We start from the raw sequence: 18,297 nt of genomic DNA, 5'->3' as shown, positions 1-18,297 counted from the left end.
CCTCTGGCAGCATGAGTCTCCTTCCCCCTCTGGCAGCTGACAAAATTTGTTTCCTTCGTGCTGTGGCAGTCTCATACTGCAGTGGCTTTGCTCCTTTCCTTACAAGCAGGACAGAAGCTTTTGTCTATCGGTTGACTGGAGAAGCTCTGTACAGAGGGCTGGCTGTGGGGAGACTGACTGAGCATGTGTGTCCCCTAGAACTCAGCTCAATAGGTGGATGTGACGCGCCCCCTGGGCCTGTGTTGTGCAGGGGAACCCGGAACCGGGCCTGTTGTAGAATGCTGGGGGTTGTAGTCTCCGTGTGGCGGTGACCCGGTCCGTGCCCAGGGTGGTCAAACCAGTGGCAGTCTTAATGTATAGCAAATGTCCGACTACGCCACCCGTGGATTGCGGTCAGTTTGCGCAGCCGAGTATGGGATAACTCCCCACGGGAGAAGTATTGCTTCAGGGCAGCTAATGTGGATGATGATGGGAGTGATGGTGTGAGCGTCCCAGTGCTAATGGTGCTGGTGCGGCGAGGAACCACAGAGACGTGCGGTTGCAGTTTTCAATGCTTTACTCACAGTTCTTTATCAGGTCACTTGTGCGCAGTTAGGACCGCCCGAGTCATGCTGCGTCCACCAGGTGAGGGACTCGGTCAACTCCCAGGTAATTCCAGAGTGTGGTTCAGAGCTTCCTTCTCTACCTTTCTCTGGCCGTCCCCACCAGTGACCCACCTTTGTCCAGCTTCCTCGGGCCTTCTGTTGGCGAAACCTCTCCCGGTTTCCCTGACCCTATACGGTATGCCTTTCTGGTGGATGTAGTGAGGGGTCGCACCAAGATGTGGTAACAACCTCCGGTCTTTGGCTGAGGAATCTGTTGCCTCCACCAATTTGGGTTCCGGTACCCTGTTCTGCCAACCCTTCACCCTGTATCTCCTCTGGGCATATGGGGTTCCTTCGGTCCTCGTGTCTCTGGGCCTTTCTCTGTGTTCCTTGCTTCCTTTCTCCTCTGTTCCAGTTCCTTTCTTACTTTCCTTTCCGCTCCTTCTCCTCTCTCTTTCTGCTGTTTCTGGCCTCCACTCCAGGCCCAGACTGAGCCACAGCTCCCTGTCAGCCCTCTCTGGCTGAGCTCCTGTCTTCTTCTCCTCCTCTCTGAACTGACTGGACTGAACTCTGTTCTAAGATGGTGCCCACCTTATATACCTCCTTCTAACACCCGAGCCCAGGTGACTAGCAACCAATGGACTCCTACCTATGCCCAGAGACCCACCCCTATCTGCTCCTACACCACTGGGTTTTCCTTCCCCCCCCCACTCCAGCCAGGGACAGATGCTGTCGTGCCTGCACTCTGTCTAGTGGGAGCACCGTTGAGCTGTCCCCCGGAAATGGGGTGTGTGTGGTGCATGCAGCTAAACGAGTCCTGGTCCACACTCCATCCTTACCCGGGAGTGGAATACCACACCTCTGGTTCGAGGTGCAATACCCCTGTAGCAGCCGAGCCCTCGGGGTGCTACAGATGTGCACCCTGCTATACACTCTGACCATCAGATGGCGCCATATTTTTCTATGCACCTATCATCGAGCAGGAACCTAATCCCTGAATGTCCCTAGAGCTAGACCCTAGGTAGAGAGGGGACGGGGTGACCACTAGTCTGGCCCCACTACAAACTAAAGACAACAAGGTAAACAAACAAGGGGATACACTTAGCTTGAGCAGACATGAGAGAAATAACACCAACTGTCCTCCAAGGGAACCAAAGAAGAAACTAGCCGACTACTAGTGCTCCAAGTCTGCACAGAGGTACATAGAACTATCACCAGCGACTCTCTAGAGAAACTGAGAGTTTTTAACTACCAAGCAAGGGTGTGTCAATCAGCAGCAGAAGGTGGAGGTCACTGCTGGGTCCTAAAGGGAAAAGGATATCACTATACTACAGAGATGAAAGGATCAAGATGGTGTCTGCAATGCCAAGAGCAGTGACCTTCTATAGCCGGATCCAGAGCGACTGTCTGTCACATCTGACTCACCCGTGACACCAATAAACTGAGGAAGAAGAAAGGGAAAGGATTGTAGAGAAGAGAATGGAGTGGAAGGAAGAAGGTGAAGGAATAAAGTAAAGTCTAGTAGAAACAGGAGGGAAAAAAGGAGAAGAACAGACGGGAACAAAGGAAAGAGTATGGCAAAAACTGGTAGGGGGAGGATGGGAGTAGAGGAATGGATGGCAGGGGACGGTAGATAAGTGTCCAGAGCCTGGGAGAGGGGATCAGAGTAGGAGGGGGGCAGCGAGGAGCGGACGGGAGGGAAGAAAAGATGATGTCAACTGAGTCAAAAAATGGAAATTATGGAGGAGATGAGCAGAGCGGCCGAGGATGGGAGGAGATGATGGGTCGTCACAAGACATATTCGGTACGGCCAGGAAGGGGCAGGACCATGGACCGGACTGTATGACTATACGGCATTATGCTCCACCCAGATGACACTTTACTGACTTACATTCAGTCCTGCCTTCAGATGAGAAGTAAATATGATTGTCCAGTGTAGACAATGCTCTGTGAGCTAAAAACACCAGCTGCAATCTCTCTGGAGATTTGCTACAATGTATCAGTCGGGAGATCACACCGCATACAATGGTATCCACTTCTCAGCTGAGATCAACACAATGAATATCAGCCATATAATTGCTGATGGTTTCCCTATCGATCTATGACCTGTAGATGGGGAAACAGTCAGCAGGACAATTATGAATTTGGGATTTTTGAATAGTAGATACATTGCGCTCCGATCACTTCCTCCCATTTCATTATCATAAATTCCATGTCACGTTGCGGTGCCGGCCGTGCCCAAAATAATCTGCTGCCATTATGGGGCGCACAGATCTCTGACATCGAGCGGCTGCACCCTGGATTCAGCTCTCCACAGCCAGCCATTGTCCTAACCCCGCACCCATCACAAGAACCGGCCCCCTCCCTGCAGTACCAGGGTACGAACAAGGGGGCGCTCTGCTGGCACTGTATATAAGGAGGGGCTCGGCTGGCACTGTATATAAGGAGGAGCTCAGCTGGCACTGTATATAAGGAGGGGCTCTGCTGGCACTGTATATAAGGAGGGGCTCTGCTGGCACTGTATAATAAGGAGACGCTCTGCTGGCACTGTATATAAGGAGACGCTCTGCTGGCACTGTATATAAGGAGACGCTCTGCTGGCACTGTATATAAGGAGGAGCTCTGCTGGCACTGTATATAAGGAGGGGCTCTGCTGGCACTGTATAGAAGGAGGAGCTCTGCTGGCACTGTATATAAGGAGGAGCTCTGCTGGCACTGTATATAAGCAGGGGCTCTGCTGGCACTGTATATAAGGAGTAGCTCTGCTGGCACTGTATATAAGGAGGGGCTCTGCTGGCACTGTATATAAGGAGGGGCTCTGCTGGCACTGTATATCAGGAGACGCTCTGCTGACACTGTATATAAGGAGACGCTCTGCTGGCACTGTATATAAGGAGGAGCTCTGCTGGCACTGTATATAAGGAGTAGCTCTGCTGGCACTGTACATAAGGAGACGCTCTGCTGGCACTGTATATAAGGAGATGCTCTGCTGGCACTGTATATAAGGAGACGCTCTGCTGGCACTGTATATAAGGAGTAGCTCTGCTGGCACTGTATATAAGGAGGAGCTCTGCTGACACTGTATATAAGAAGACGCTCGGCTGGCACTGCATATAAGGAGACACTCTGCTGGCACTGTATATAAGGAGGAGCTCTGCTGGCACTGTATATAAGGAGACACTCTGCTGGCACTGTATATAAGGAGGAGCTCTGCTGGCACTGTATATTAGGAGACACTCTGCTGGCACTGTATATAAGGAGGGGCTCTGCTGGCACTGTATATAAGGAGGAGCTCTGCTGGCACTGTATATAAGGAGGAGTTCTGCTGGCACTGTATATAAGGAGACCCTCTGCTGGCACTATATATAAGGAGACGCTCTGCTGGCACTGTATATAAGGAGTAGCTCTGCTGGCACTGTATATAAGAAGACGTTCTGCTGGCACTGTATATAAGGAGGAGCCCTGCTGGCATTGTATATAAGGAGGAGCTCTGCCGGCACTGTATATAAGGAGGGGCTCTGCTGGCACTGTATATAAGGAGACGCTCTGCTGGCACTGTATATAAGAAGACGCTCTGCTGGCACTGTATATAAGGAGACGCTCTGCTGGCACTGTATATAAGGAGACGTTCTGCTGGCACTGTATATAAGGAGGAGCTCTGCTGGCACTGTATATAAGGAGACCCTCTGCTGGCACTATATATAAGGAGACGCTCTGCTGGCACTGTATATAAGGAGTAGCTCTGCTGGCACTGTACATAAGGAGACGCTCTGCTGGCACTGTATATAAGGAGACGCTCTGCTGGCACTGTATATAAGGAGGAGCTCCATCACTCTCCTGGCGGTGTAAATAGAGGCACTGTCTGTTGTCAAAGGGGTGTGGCCTGTAAACATGGGCGGGACTTACAAAGAAATTACATTTCCAGAATGCACCAGTAAGTGATTCTGATAATTGGGCCGATCTGGTTACAATCGCTGATATTTTTCAGACCTTGTGGAGCAAACCTACAACCTGTTCTTAGAATCCTGTTGTCCCTCAGTTACTCTTCCTGAAAATGTATAAAATTTCCCCTTCCTAGGAAATATCAACGACCTCTACGGTCGGGGAAAGAAGTGGAAGTTAGCACTTTTCTTTTTTTTCTGGATTTCTTAAAGGCACAGGCTACACATTCCTTAGTAACAGACTTACAAAAAATATATATGTTACGGGTTAGTAGAAATCAAAGGAAGTATCCGTTAAAATTTATCCAAAAAAAAATCCAATATAGACAAAATATTTAGTGCCCAACCAGTCAGATGTCAGAGGAAATACCTGCAGATATGATCAGGCAATATCTATTCTTCACCCTTATATAAAGACAGCGCATATATAGAGACGGCCAGAGATATGGATTTCTAGGTGACAGAGGAAGCGATGTCACTTATCTGCCGCCTTCACTGGAATCAGCGCGTTTCGCCTTCATTCTGTAATGTTGCGGCGACCAAAAAAACGTAGAATTTTTTTCTCGTTACGCCGTTTACCGATCGGATTAATTAATTTTTTTACATTGATAGATCGGGCGATTCTGAACGCGGCGATACCAAATATGTGTATGTGGTTTTTTTTATTATTTTGAATGGGGCAAAAGGGGGGTGATTTAAACTTTTATATATTTTTTATTTTTTTAATATTTTTCCTAACATTTTTTTACACTTTTTGCATCCTTCTATAGGCTCCATGGGAGACGAGAAGCAGCAACTGTCTGATCGGCTCTGCTACATAGAGGTGATGAACAGATCACCTCTATGTAGCAGAAATGCTCCTATGCTATGAGCGCCGACCACTAGGTGGCGCTCATAGCAATTAGGACATGACAACCAAAAGGGTCTGCTGCAGACCCCGGGTTGTCATGCCAACCCATCGGTGACCCGCGATCACGTGACAGGTCACCGATGGGCGGGGCTAATGACTTGCTTCCCGGAAGCGCGAGTTAAGTGTTGCTGTCAGAGATTGACAGCGGCATTTAACTAGTTAACAGCCGTGGATGGATCGCGATTCCACCCGCGGCTGTTGCGGGCACATGTCAGCTGTATAAATCAGCTGACATGTGCCCGGTTCAGTGCGGGCTCAGCGCCGGAGCCCGCACTGAACCGGGGGTGATGGCTTGGGGTGTACTAATACGGAAAAGGCTAGAAAGGGATTAATGCAGGTAACGAGTTGATTAGGAGCGTCTAACTGGTCTGTAGGAGCCAGAACTCATAATGGTTTGTAGGGGATGAAATACTTATTTCTCGCTGCAAAATGCAAATAAATTTATCTCATTTATACAATGTGATTTTCTTGATTTTTTTTTGGATATTCTATCTCTTAATGTTAAAATTAACCTACCCTTAAAATTATAGACTGTTCCTGTCTTTGTCAGTGGGCAAACTTATAAAAACAGCAAGGGATCGAATGCTTATTTCCTTCACTGTAGTCCTCCATACGGAATAATAGCCCCACGGAGTCCTCCATACAGTATAATGGCCCCACATAGTCCTCCATACAGTATAATGGCTCCACATAATCCTCCATACAGTATAATGGCTCCATATAGTCCTCCATAAAGTATAATGGGCCCCACAGAGTCATCCATAAAGTATAATGGCCCCACATAGTCCTCCTTACAGTATAATGGCTCCATATAGTCCTGCTTACAGTATAATGGCCCCACATAGTCCTCCATACAGTATAATGGCTCCACATAGTCCTCCATACAGTATAATGGCTCCACATAGTCCTCCATACAGTATAATGGCCCCACATAGTCCTCCATAATTATAATGGGCCTACATAGTCCTCCATACAGCATAATGGCCCCACATAGTCCTTCATACAGTATAATGTCTCCACATAGTCCTCCATACAGTATAATAGTCACACATAGTCCTCCATACAGTATAATGGCTCCACATAGTCCTCCATACAGTATAATGGCCACACATAGTCCTCCATACAGTATAATGGCCTCACATAGTCCTGCATACAGTATAATGGGCCCCACATAGTTCTACATACAGAATATTGGGCCCCACATAGCCCTCCATACAGTATAATGGGCCCACAAAGTCCTCCATACAGTATAATGTCTCCACATATTCCTCCATACAGTATTATAGCTCCACATGGTCGCTCCATACATTATAATGGCCTCACATAGTCCTCCATACAGAATAATGTGCCCCACATAGTCCTCCATACAGAATAATGGGCCCCACATAGTCCTCCATACAGTATAATGGCCCCACATAGTCCTCCATACAGTATAATGGGCCCACATAGTCCTCCATACAGTATAATGGCCCCATAAAGTCCTCCATACAGTATAACGGCCCCACATAATCCTCCATATGCATAATGGGCTCCACATAGTCCTCCATACAATATAATGGCCCCACATAGTCCTCCATACAGTATAATGGCCCCACATAGTCCTCCATACAGTTTAATGGCCCCACATAGCCCTCCATACAATATAATGGCCCCACATAGTCCTCCATAAGTATAATGGGCCACATAGCCCTCCATACAGTATAATGGCCCCACATAGCTCTCCATACAGTATAATGGCTCCACATAGTCCTCCATACAGTATAATGGCCGCACATAGTCCTCCATAAGTATAATGGCCCCACATAGTCCTCCATACAGTATAATGGCTCCACATAATCCTGCATACAGCATAAAAGGCCCCACATAGTCCTCCATACAGTATAATGGCTCCATATAGTCCTCCATACAGTATAATGGGCCCCACATAGTCCTCGTTACAGAATAATGGGCCCCACATAGTCCTCCATACAGTATAATGGCTCTACATAGTCCTCCGTACAGTATAATGGCTCCACATAGTCCTCCATACAGTATAATGGCTCCACATAGTCCTCCGTACAGTATAATAGCTACACATGGTCCCTCCATACATTATAATGGCCTCACGTAGTCCTCCATGCAGAATAATGGGCCCCACATAGTCCTCCATACAGAATAATGTGCCCCACATAGTCCTCCATACAGAATAATGGGCCCCACATAGTTCTCCATACAATATAATGGCCCCACATAGTCCTCCATACAGTATAATGGCCCCACATAGTCTTCAATACAGAATAATGTGCCCCGCATAGTCCTCCATTCAGAATAATGGGCCCCACATAGTTCTCCATACAATATAATGGCCCCACATAATCCTCCATACAGTATAATGGCCCCACATAGTCCTCCATAAGTATAATGGGCCCACATACTCCTCCATACAGTATAATGGCCCCACATAGTCCTCCATACAGTATAATGGCCCCACATAGTCCTCCATACAGTATAATGTCTCCACAAAGTCCTCTATACAGTATAATGGCCCCACATAGTCCTCCATACAGAATAATGGCCCCACATAGTCCTCCATACAGTATAATGTCTCCACAAAGTCCTCTATACAGTATAATGGCCCCACATAGTTCTCCATACAGTATAATGGCCACACATAATACTCCATACAGTATAATGGCTCCACATAGTCCTCCATACAGTATAATGGCCACACATAGTCCTCTATACAGTATAATGGCCCCACATAGTCCTGCATACAGTATAAAGGGCCCCACATAGTCCTACATACAGAATAATGGGCCCCACATAGTCCTACATACAGTATAATGGCTCCACATAGTCCTCCATACAGTATAATAGCTCCACATGGTCCCTCCATACATTATAATGGCCTCAAATAGTCCTCTTTACAGAATAATGGGCCCCAAATAGTCCTCCATACAGAATAATGTGCCCCAAATAGTCCTCCATACAGAATAATGGGCCCCACATAGTCCTCCATACAGTATAATGGCCTCACATAGTCCTCGATAAGTATAATGGGCCCACATAGTCCTCCATACAGTTTAATGGCCCCACATAGTCCTCCATACAGTATAATGGCCCCATAAAGTCCTCCATACAGTATAATGGCCCCACATAATCCTCCATATGCATAATGGTCTCCACATAGCGCTCCATACAGTATAATGGCCCCACATAGTCCTCCATACAGTATAATGGCCCCACATAGTCCTCCATACAGTTTAATGGCCCCACATAGTCCTCCATACAGTATAATGGCCCCATATAGTCCTCCATACAGTATAATGGGCCACATAGCCCTCCATACAGTATAATGGCCCCACATAGCCCTCCATACAGTATAATGGCCCCACATAGTCCTCCATACAGTATAATGGCCCCACATAGTCCTCCATAAGTATAATGGGCCACATAGCCCTCCATACAGTATAATGGCCCCACATAGCCCTCCATACAGTATAATGGCCCCACATAGCCCTCCATAAGTATAATGGGCCCCACATAGTCCTCCATACAGTATAATGGCCCCACAAAGTCCTCCATACAGTATAATGGCCCCACATTGTCCTCCATACAGTATAATGGCCCCACATAGTCCTCCATAAGTATAATGGGCCCCACATAGTCCTCCATACAATATAATGGCCCCACATAGTCCTCCATAAGTATAATGGGCCCCACATAGTCCTCCATACAGTATAATGGCCCCCACATTGTCCTCCATACAGAATAATGGCCTCACATAGTCCTCCATACAGAATAATGGCCTCACATAGTCCTCCATACAGAATAATGGCTCCACATAGTCCTCCATACAGAATAAGGGCCCCACATATTCCTCCATACAGAATAATGGCCCCACATAGTCCTCCATACAGTATAATGGGCCCCACATAGTCCTCCATACAGTATAATGGGCCCCACATAGTCCTCCATACAGAATAATGGCCCCACATATTCCTCCATACAGAATAATGGCCCCACATAGTCCTCCATACAGAATAATGGCCCCATATAGGGGTGGTGGTTCTGGCGTCGAGGGCCAAACAAAACCACCCATTTTGCCCTAAGGGTTTAAACGAGAAGCTGACATAGGGCGGCTTCATTGGAGTTCACTTGGTTCTGAATCTTCCCCCCTCCCCCACCTGTTATATTATTATATCCAGAAAGCCGGATACAATATACATGGTCCTAAGAGATGGATCACGCTTCCTCTTAGGGCCCCTTATGGGATACACAATTACCTACATTGCACAATGTTATTATGGCTGATGTGCCCGAGGATCGTTCATCTGAGAACTAGATCCGGAGCATTTGGGTTGTGTAACTATGAATATACAGTATATATATATATATGAGCAGTGGCCGGGAATATTGGGGTGACAGTAACCGTTTCATCCATAATCTCTCTCTCTATCTTGCGCAGTATTCGCTCATGAGACACAACGGATAGTGATTCACAAGTGGTTTTTCCTCTCTTTGCCCTTTCACTGATACTAATTATCATTGGGTGGGGTATATAAATGTTCGAGAAGCCTCGTACACTCAGCCCTGGAGCCGGACCACCGCATATCACCTATGTCCAGACTCTGACACTGTTTGTTCCAGGAGCCTCCTGATGAAGCACAGAATGGAGGCGAAACGCGCTGATTCCAGTGAAGGCGGTAGATAAGTGACATCGCTTCCTATGTTCTCCCTGCAGCTTTCTGTGTTAGTTACATACACGTCCGAGGCGTCCTGCGCTTTTCTAGGCATGAGAAGAGGGGGAGATGAGCAGTATAGTGGTATTATTTAGCCATGGTATAACACCATATTCATTTCTGAGCAGTGTGGCGATAACAGATCACTGTACATGGCCAGGTGATGTTTACGTGGGCATTGTGTGGCACTGATACTAAAACACTGCATAATATATTTTTGAAGCGTATGATGGCGGTACTATTATTTGGCCAAATCTATGGTAGTGTTTTCTGGCCTATTTTATGACACTGTTATTTGGAAACTGTTGGCAGTATCAGAGCACTGTATGGTGGTATTTATTTGGGCTTTATCTAGAGTTATTATTAAGAACTTATCACTTTATTATTTTTGCATTATATGGCGGCACTATACGGCATAATTACTTGGGAAAATGTTTAATAGTGATTTTTGCCCATTACATGGCACTGTTTTCTGGCCTCTGTTGGTAGTATCTCAGCAATGTATTGCACCATTCACATGGGCATTGTGTGGCGCTGCTATTTAAGCACCATACAATACATTGTTATTGAAGTATATGATGGCGGCACTTTTTACAAATGTATGCAAGTGTTATTTGGTCTTTATATGATACTGTTATTTAGTCACTATTAGTAGTATCAGAGCACGGTGTGGCGGTATTTACTTAGACACTGAGTGGCGCCGCTACACTACACTATATTGCATTATTTTTGAGGCAAAATTATTATAGTGGTTTTTGCACATTATACGGCACTATTATTTGGCCACTTTTAGAACTATCTCATCACTATAAAGTGGCATTTATTGTGGCATTGGTGTAGCCTCTCTACTTAAGTACTGTATAATTTATTGTTTTTGACTTGCATGGTGGCGGGACTATTTACAAATGCATGAAAGTGTTATTTTACCTTTATATGACGTTGTGATTTAGTATTACTTGAGCACAGTATGGTAGTATTTATTTTTTGCATTGTTTGGCACTGCTGCTTAAGCATTAAAAAAAATATTATTTTTGAAGTGTATGATGGCGGCACAATAGAAAACTGTATGGAAGTCTCATTTGGCTGTTATATGTGACTGTTGTTTAGTCATTTTTAGTAGTATCTGAGCACAGTATGGTAGTATTTATTAGGGCATTCATTTCGGGGACTGTTAAACATTTAACGCTATATTATTTTTGCATTGTATGATAGCGGCATTATATGTCATTATTATTTATACACATGTATGTGTTTTTTGCCCAATTTATAGCACTGTTATTTGGTCACTCTTGGTAATATCTCAGTATTATATGATGGCATATACATAGGCATTATATGGCACTATAGAATTTATTATGATGGCGGCACTATATAGCATTATTATTCAGATAAATATGTATTTCTCGCCCAATTCATGGCACCGTTATTTATTTATTTGGTCACTATTAATAGTATCTGAGCACTTTATGGTGGTATTTACATAGGCATTATGTGGCTCTTTTATTAAGCACTTTAGAATTTATTATGATGGCGGCACTATATGGCGCTGTTATTTATGCAAGTGTATTGAAGTATTATTTGCCCACTATATGGCACTGTTACTTTGTCTTTGTAGGTAGTTGTAGTATCTGAGCACAGCATGGTAGTAGTTATTTGGGCATTATGTGGCGCTGCTGTGAAGCAATGTTTACTTTATCACTCTTGCAGTGTATGGTGGCGGCACTATATAGAAGATTTATTTAGGTAAATCTATGGCAGTGTTATATGGCGCTGTAATTTGATCATTATGTCTAAGGTTTTGATAATTTCACACTATACCGTGTCCCACAAGGGGGCGCTCACAGACGTTCCCACACATACCGCCCCGTCCCCCTCCTCCATGCGTCAGTACTGCTGGCATAAGCCCTCGGTATTTGGCATTGGGCTTTCCCATTGCTGGGTGCCAAGGCCATTTCTATTCATACTGGTAAAGTGTAATGAACACAGAGGGAAAAAAAACCCAGAGACAATCGATGTCTGACATACTTAACGGCCGGAGATAAAGGCGGCCATTGAGTGTGTGCAAGCGGTATAGAGAGGAGCAGACATCGTTAAAGTCGTATTAGTCAGCGAGCACCATGAGGCGGCACAAACTCGGGACATTGTTATTACTTATTTACAGCACAGACATAACTGATAAAATGTTGGATTCCTGTGGCCACCACTAGAGGGAGCTGAAGAGATTACTGCATACACTGTTAATAATGACATCAATGTAATCAGCTGAGGGCAGAGACAGGAGGAGCTGAGAGGTCAGCACAGAGAAGGCAGATCCACTGCAGAGCTGGACTGCTACTGCTGCCGGGGGTCACAGAGCTGCAGTCAGCCCTGTCTGCCGTGCTGCCGAGCACGGACCACCCCAACACCACCGCAAAATGTACACAGGGATAAGGGCAAAGATATATGGGATGTATCTAGAGAGAAAGAAGGAAAGAGAAATACAGAAAGAAAGAGTGGAAGGAAAGAAGTGAGGACAGAAGGGAAGGACGAAGGAAGAGAGGGAAGGGAGGGAGAGAGGAAGGAAGGGAAGGAGGGAGGGAGGACATGAGGGAAGAAGGGAGGAAGGGAAGGAGGGAAGGGAGGGAGGAATGAAGGGAGGAAGCAATGGAAGGAGGGAGAAAGGAAGGAAAGGAAGGAGGGAGAGAGGAAGGGAGGGAGGAAGGGAAGTGGGGGGGAGTGAGGGAGGAAGGAATGGAAGGAGGGAAAGAGGAAGGGAAGGAGGGAGAGAGGAAGGGAAGGAGGAAGGGAAGTGGGGGGAAGTGAGGGAGGAAGGAATGGACGGAGGGAAAGAGGAAGCGAAGGAGGGAGAGAGGAAGGGAGGGAGGAAGGGACTGGGAGGGAAGTGAGGGAGGAAGAGAGGGAAGAATGAAGGGAGGGAGGAATGGAAGGAGGGAAGGAGGGGGAGGAAGTAAGCGAGGGAGGAATGGAAGGAGGGAGAGAGGAAGGGAGGGAGGAAGGGAAGTGGGGGGGAGTGAAGGAGGAAGGAATGGAAGGGGGGAAAGAGGAAGGGAAGGAGGGAGGAAGGAAAGTGGGGGGGATGTGAGGGAGGAAGGAATGGAAGGAGGGAAAGAGGAAGGGAGGGAGGAAGGGAAGTGGGAGGGAAGTGAGGGAGGAAGAGAGGGAAGAATGAAGGGAGGGAGGAATGGAAGGAGGGAGGGAAGGAGGGGAGGAAGTAAGCGAGGGAGGAATGGAAGGAGGGAGAGAGGAATGCAAGCATGGAGGGAGGAAGGGAGGGAAGAATGAAGGGATGAAGGAATGGAATTAGGGAGAGAGGAAGGCAAGGGTGGAGGGAGGGGGGGAAGAATGAAGGGAGGGAGGAATGGCAGGAGGGAGAGAGGAAGGGAAAGATGGAGGAAGGAAGGGAGGGAGGAAGGGAGAGAAGAATGAAAGGAGGGAGCGAGAGAGGGAGGGAGGAATGAAGGGAAGTAGAAACGGAGTAAGGAAGGGATGGAAGGAGGGATGGAGGGAGCGAGAGAGGAAGGAAGGGAGAGAGGTATGAATTAAGGAAGGGAGGGAAGGAGGAAAGACAGATGGAGATAGATTTTTTTGTACACTGAGATCCTGTGGACGGCAGGGTCCTGCTCCCTTAGACATGAAATTTCCTGATAACTCTAATTTTACTGCAAAAAAAAAAGAACACATCAGCTTCTGTGAGGGCAAGATATGTGCAAACACTAAATACATGAGATCTGAGCTGCATTTTTGCTAAATAAAATGTATTTTCAAAAATAAAGGCTCTTAGTGCATAAATTGGCCAGTTCATGTGTGCCCATCAACCACAGCAAGGTGACCTTTTTTTGAGGGGTACCTAACCTAATACTTATCAAACTGACCGCCCTTGGTCACGGACTGGGTCACCGCCACTGTGACATCTCCCCTAGCAACGACCGGCCCGGCACCGAGTACCCCACGGCCCAGGGGGCGCGTCATACCCATCAGAGAAATGTCACCTTGGCATGGTTCATGGGCACAAATGAATTTATGCGCTAAGAACCTTAATTTTCGTACGTACATTCTATTTAGCAACAATGCAGCTCAGATCTCATGTATTCAGTGGTTGCATATATCTTGGCCCTTACAGAGGCTGCTATGTTCTTCTTTTGCATGTTGTGCAGTCACTGCAGCTTGGACCTGTTCACATTATATGGAGGTGCTGGTCAACTCTAGTTTTTTTGTCTGTTAGCTGTCCAAAGACATTACAGCTGCAGGGGAAGCTGTTGTGGACCCTTTACCCTCCTCTATTACTGATTCCAGGGGATGAGACTATGACACTACATTCGCTCTAGATGCCCATCATTCCATGGGGCCGCTTTTTATGCCCCTTTAAGCTCTGTCCATAAACTACGTCCATCATAGTCCCAGAACGGTTCCAATAAGGGGTACGAAAGCCCTGGGCAGCCACAGACGGGGAAAAAGGACACAGTGTGGGGAAGTCTTGCAAATGTCATCATCATGTGACACCCAAATATTGTGACATATTAGTGACATCTGTCCCTACGGTCCTGGACTGCCCCTTTAACACCACCTTCTTCTCACCTTGAGGTTTGGGTTTGGTGATCTTTCCGCACGGCTTGGAGAGTGTCACGGTTTTCTGGCATTCGGCGTTGTGCAGCGCCCTCTTCAGGCTGCCGTTCCGTGTCTTCACCCCAGTTAGGGTGTCGCACTCCCCCCAGTCCTGAAACTGGTACTTGCACTCAGCTGGTGGGGGACACAGCGAGAAGTGATACAAGGTAACCAAAAAAATAAGTTACAGTGGTGTGAAAAAGGTTTCGCCCCCTTCCTGATTTCACACTTAAATGTTTCAGATCACAAAACAAATCTAAATATGAGACAAAGATAACACAAGTAATCACAAAATGCAGTTTTTAAATGAAGGTCTTTATTATTAAGGGAAAAAGAAATCCAAACCTACAGGGCTCTGTGTGAAAAAGTTATTGCCCCCTAAACATAATAACTGGTTGGGCCGCCCTTAGCAGCAACAACTGCAATCAAGAGTTTGCGATAACTGGCAATGGGTCTCTACAATGCTCTGGAGGAATTTTGGCCACTCATCTTTGCAAAATTGTTGTAATTCAGCCACACTGGAGGGTTTCCGAGCATGAGCTGCCTTTTTAAGGTCATGCCACAGCATCTCAATAGGATTAAGGTCAGGACTTTTACTAGGCCACTCCAAAGTCTTAATTTTGTGTTTCTTAAGCCATTCAGAGGTGGACTTGCTGGTATGTTTTGGATCATTGTCCTGCTGCATAACCCAAGCGCGCTTCAGCATGAGGTCAGGAACAGATGGCCGGACATTCTCCTTCAGGAATTTTTGGTAGACAGCAGAATTCATGATTCCATTTACCACAGCAAGTCTTCCAGGTCCTGAAGCAGTAAAACAGCCCCAGACCATAACACTACCACCATCATATCTTACTGTTGGTATGATGTTCCTTTTCTGAAATGCTGTGTTACTTCTACGCCAGATGTAATGGGACATACACCTTCTAAAAAGTTCAACTTTTGTCTCGCGAGTCTACAGAGTATTCTCCCAAAAGTCTTAGCGATCATCAAGATGTTTTCTGGCAAAACTGAGACGAGCCTTTATGTTCTTTTTGCTCAGAAGTGGTTTGCGTCTTGGAACTCTGCCATGCATGCCATTTTTGCCCAGTCTCTTTCTTATGGTGGAGTCATGAACACCAACCTTAACTGAGGCAAGTGAGGCCTGCAGTTCTTTGGATTTTGTTGTGGGGTCTTTTGTGATCTCTTGGATGAGTCGTCACTGCGATCTTGGGGTAATTTTGGTCGGCCGACCACTCCTGAGAAGGTTCACCCCTGTTACATGTTTTCGCCATTTGTGGATAATGACTCTCACTGTGAATTCGCTGGAGTCCCAAAGCTTTAGAAATGGCTTTATAACCTTTTCCAGACTGATAGACCTCAAATACTTTGTTTATCATTGTGACACACAATCCAGACGTAAATTCAGTAGACCAGGAAACAAACGCTATTATCTTTATGTTGACTTTTGGATTTGTGTTTTCTTTGGTTGGTCAACACTATTGTTTGAATAAGCCTGGAAGATGACACTTGAGTTGATATTTACTGTAACTTATTGTCTGCTGATTTTGCAAGACGCAGGGTCATTGAACAATGGATGTTTGCTAAATAAGTTAATTAACCATTGTGTGGGCCCTGTGGCTTGATGACCTGCAAAACAGAGAAGGATGAACTATGCAGATCGATTAAATGCTCAAACAATGAGAGATGAGCCCCTACCACCTCCCCCCTGACCTGTGGATGATGAGAGGGACTTTTACAAAATCACAGCCAAGAGAGACTCTTCAGAAGAGCAACCTGGACACATGGCTCCATCAAGAGGAATACAGATTTGACTCTACAGGATGTTGGATTAGGGGACCACGGCCCCAGCGGGAAGAACTCAGATCTGCTCCATTGAACATCACTGGAACCCATGGATACCTTTGGGAAGCCAGCATTGTGTCCCTCCGGACACCTGGCCCCATGAATAGCGAGGTTAGGACCGCCTGATCACCTGGTTTCATGGAGATGTTTGAGAAGCAAGGTTGGGACCATCCGGTCGCCAGGTCCCATGGATACGCTTGGGGATACCAGGTTGGGACCCTCCGGTCACCTGGTCCCATGGAGATAGCCAGGTTAGGACCTTCCGGTCACCTGGTCCCATGGAGATGTTTGAGAAGCCAGGTTGGGACCATCCGGTTGCCTGGACCCATGGATACCTTTGGAGAAACCAGGTTGAGACCCTCCGGTCACCTGGTCCCATAGAGATGTTTGGGATAGCCAGGTTAGGATCCTCCATTCACCTAGTCCCATGGAGATGTTTGAGAAGCCAGGTTGGGACCATCCAGTCACCTGGTCCCATGGATACGTTTGGAGAAACCAGGTTGGAACCCACAGGTCTCCTGGCCACATACCTCAATGGATTGTGAGCTTCCTAAATTTGTCGTTACCTCCTCTGTGTGGGTGGCCGCCAAAAGCGTTGTGCCACATGTGGGGGTAGTCGGCCCTGGAAGCCCCAAAGTCACAGTGGTTTTAATCCCGGCGAGTAAGCGGAAGGGTGAGATTCTGTAATTTGCACCACCTTCGGTATTTGTTGGGACTGTTCTATATGTTTATTGTCTGTTTGGTGGTTCAATAAAGTATTGCCACACTGTTTTCCCCTCACCTTGTGTTGTCTGAGTAGTATTCTGCCCATGGGAGACCCTCGTGTCTTCACAATCATTTGGATCGCAGCATGATATCTAGCTTTTGAGGATCTTTTGGTCTACTTTGCTTTGTCAGGCAGGTCCTATTTGATTTCTTGATTGAGAACAGGTGTGGCAGTAATCAGGCCTGTGTGTGACTAGGGAAATTGAACTCAGCTTCCCAAAGATGTGATAAACCACAGTTAAATTATGTTTTAAGAGGGCGGGCAATCACTTTTTCACACAGGGCCCTGTGGGTTTGGATTTTTTCCCTTAATAAAGAGCTTCATTTAAAAACTGCATTTTGTGGTTACTTGTGTTATCTTTGTCTAATATTAAAATTTTTCTGTGATCTGAAACATTGTGTGTCAAACATGCAACACAAGAAGAAATCAGGATGGGGTCAAACACTTTTTCACACCACTGTACAGCCGCCAGATGGTGCAACATTACAATAGTGCAACGCCATCTGGAGACGCCAATGCTGTGGAGTTAACCCCTTCTTACCTCCGAACTGCTTCTTCCAGTTACATGGGATCTTGCACTTCTGAGTCTTCATGGTCTGTTTGCATTCCTTCCCGGATCGGGTGCCCTCCCTGGTGCCGATCCCGCAGTCCCCACTTGTGGCAACGCATACGCTCCACTGCCACTCCCCACAGTCTGACTTCTTGACCTTCTTCTCTGTAGGGTTGAGCGTGTCATTAGTGGTCAATTACAACACTATTAGGAAGGATCATGACCCTGTACTAAGCAAAAAATCAGTAGTGGACACAGAATCCATGGGAAAACCAAAAACAACGATAAAAATGAGACCCCCTTTAAGCACCTCCTTGACACCCTCAAACATCAAAACATCTCTGAAAGTGATCTTGATACCCTTAATCATTTAGCACTATC

At 46.5% G+C, this 18,297-nt stretch overlaps 1 protein-coding gene across 2 annotated transcripts in view; it reads right to left on the bottom strand.

Moving 5' to 3' along the window:
• PTN (pleiotrophin) overlaps positions 1 to 18,297 on the bottom strand; it is an 86,641-nt gene that overhangs the window by 20,684 nt on the left and 47,660 nt on the right. For both annotated transcript variants that reach the window (XM_073650184.1, XM_073650185.1), the window contains exons 3-4: positions 17,908 to 18,081; positions 14,732 to 14,893 (exon numbers count right to left, since the gene is read on the bottom strand). In XM_073650184.1, coding sequence (XP_073506285.1) covers positions 14,732 to 14,893; positions 17,908 to 18,081 — 336 coding nt within the window. The remainder of the gene's footprint in view (positions 1 to 14,731; positions 14,894 to 17,907; positions 18,082 to 18,297) is intronic.

The sequence above is a fragment of the Phyllobates terribilis genome, unplaced genomic scaffold (assembly GCF_046119375.1).
Source record: "Phyllobates terribilis strain yellow unplaced genomic scaffold, ASM4611937v1 Scaffold_10__3_contigs__length_209671492, whole genome shotgun sequence".
Taxonomy (NCBI): domain Eukaryota; kingdom Metazoa; phylum Chordata; class Amphibia; order Anura; family Dendrobatidae; genus Phyllobates; species Phyllobates terribilis.
Note: the sequence above shows the minus strand (reverse complement) of the source record. Positions and strands in the feature narration are given on the sequence as shown.